Raw genomic sequence first — 2,025 nt, 5'->3', positions numbered from 1 at the left:
CGAAGCTAACTATAGGAATTCGGATAAAAGTGTACAGAAACCAATGAGAATTTTCCCCCCCAGAATTTACACAAAAACACGGGTATCAACTGTTGGTTTCGAAGAAGAAGATTGTCGGTGGATTAGGGCGCCGCTCGATCTGTGGAACTCCTTACCACCTGAGTGTTTCCCAACTGAACGCAATCGGAAAGACGATTTCAAACATGCCGTGTCAACATTGAACCTTTTTTTTGTAAAAAAAGCTACTAACAAGTGGGTCTAAACTTATGATCAATACAGTAGTCATAAATTATACGCTAGGCTAGCAAGGGGGACAATTGTCACAAGAATCTGAAACTACAGTAGACACTTGTGTGCAACACTTCCTCATAACAGGTATAAAAATAATATGAGAGCTGCTAAGGGTGGTAACGGTGGAGTGCACAATGTGCTCGGTTTGAGAATGCGCGCTCCGTGGACTCACGAAGATGCCCTGGAGGTCGCTAAATGGTGAGTTGCATTTCCATAATGAAAAGTTTTGAATATTTTTGAATCAGGCATGGTCAGAAGAAAAAGTCAGCGGTCCCCAAGATTGCTTCTTACAGGCTAAGGGTAATTAGATTTGTTTATTGTAGTTTCACCACTCTAGTGATATGAAAAACGCTAGTAAAAAATATTTTACGACTACTGCATATCACCGCGAATATCGCGTTTTTTACGACGCCACTTCACGTAAAACGGGTCGTGAAACTACAATTTATCTCATTTTTTCCAGAAATCATCTCTCGCCACTCCAAGACGACGTCTTGCAGCAGTAGTGCGGCAGCTCAAGCGTCCGAAACGACATTCGTAGTGGTGGCATGTTCCTGTGTTGATGTTCTTGTACCTCACTGAGTTTGTTTTGTTGGATCTTGTTATGTATGCTATTCTGGATGCTTTTTCCTCAGTAGATTTTCACCACCCTAGTGATATGAAAAACACTAGTGAAAAATATATTTCACGACTACTGCATATCACCGACAACCGGTGAGACTCCATCGTGGATATAACGACATTTCCGGAAAACATCAGAACCCAGCTGAGGAAACTTCACATATACCGGGAAACCAATGTACCATATCGTAAAATCCTCAAGCGAGGCTTCCTTCTTTGATCGGCTTTCCATACTCGCCCTAGCCTGCTAGGGTCAATCGCATCCCTCAGCCAAAGAGGCATCGACGAATACTTGGCGAGAAGGTTGAAGATACGCGATGTACAGACGACTCTCGATGGGAGAGGTTTATGGCTTCCGGACCAGGTATCGTAACAACAAAGAAGCTCCCATGGACAAATAATGATCCTTTACAATTTGATGAACACCTTTCTGAGAACGAGAAGCAGCGCAAGGTAAAAGAAGCTTGCTTAGGGCATTTACAAAAAGCTCAACTACAAGCTAACAATGAGGAGGAATTGCATGAACGGGCGATCCAAGAGACATAACGTATTCTAGAAAGTAGAAACAATTGAAAACATGGGTGTACTTGCACTGGATCTTGTGTAGAGTGTTTACGAATGAACGACGCCCAACGAAAGACTACAGAAAGATGTTCAGTTACACGTAACATAAGGCATCAGTAAGAACAGAGTTGACGATGAAAGATAACACGGCAACCGATGGTAACAAAGAAACGCAATTGCACATACGACGTGAAGGAAAATACAGATGAGCATAGAAGCGGCAATTGTCGGCACTAGCGATACGAGGGTTGAAAGAGGACAATCATTTACCATACACGCAGAGCTCACCAAGGCATAGGCGATAGTGTCACAGGGACGGGAGTAAGAGAGCGAAAGCGAGCATAGAGACAGATATGATTCATATCTGTCCTATTATTCATATCATGCCCCGGCAACCGAACCGAAATGAGTTCGGTTTCGATTTCGGTTTGATCTGCCGCGTGTTCTGTTTCGATCGGCTTCGGTTCGGATAACTTTTCCCGAGTTTCGATTTCGGTTCGGATTATCGGTTATCTCTCGGTTTTTTGATAGAATCGGTTACTGGGGCGG

General features: G+C 43.4%; 1 protein-coding gene across 1 annotated transcript in view; it reads left to right on the top strand.

The window, feature by feature from the left end:
- Pmar_PMAR016389 (hypothetical protein) overlaps positions 1 to 162 on the top strand; it is a gene marked incomplete at both ends in the record, with an annotated part of 2,811 nt that extends 2,649 nt beyond the window's left edge. Inside the window, one exon of the mRNA XM_002775112.1 lies at positions 127 to 162. Coding sequence (XP_002775158.1) covers positions 127 to 162 — 36 coding nt within the window. The remainder of the gene's footprint in view (positions 1 to 126) is intronic.
- Between the last annotated feature and the right edge of the window lie 1,863 nt (positions 163 to 2,025).

This window comes from Perkinsus marinus, assembly GCF_000006405.1.
Source record: "Perkinsus marinus ATCC 50983 genomic scaffold scf_1104296956600, whole genome shotgun sequence".
NCBI lineage: Eukaryota > Perkinsozoa > Perkinsida > Perkinsidae > Perkinsus > Perkinsus marinus.
The sequence above is the reverse complement of the archived record's forward strand: the minus strand, read 5'-3'. Positions and strand labels throughout refer to the sequence as shown.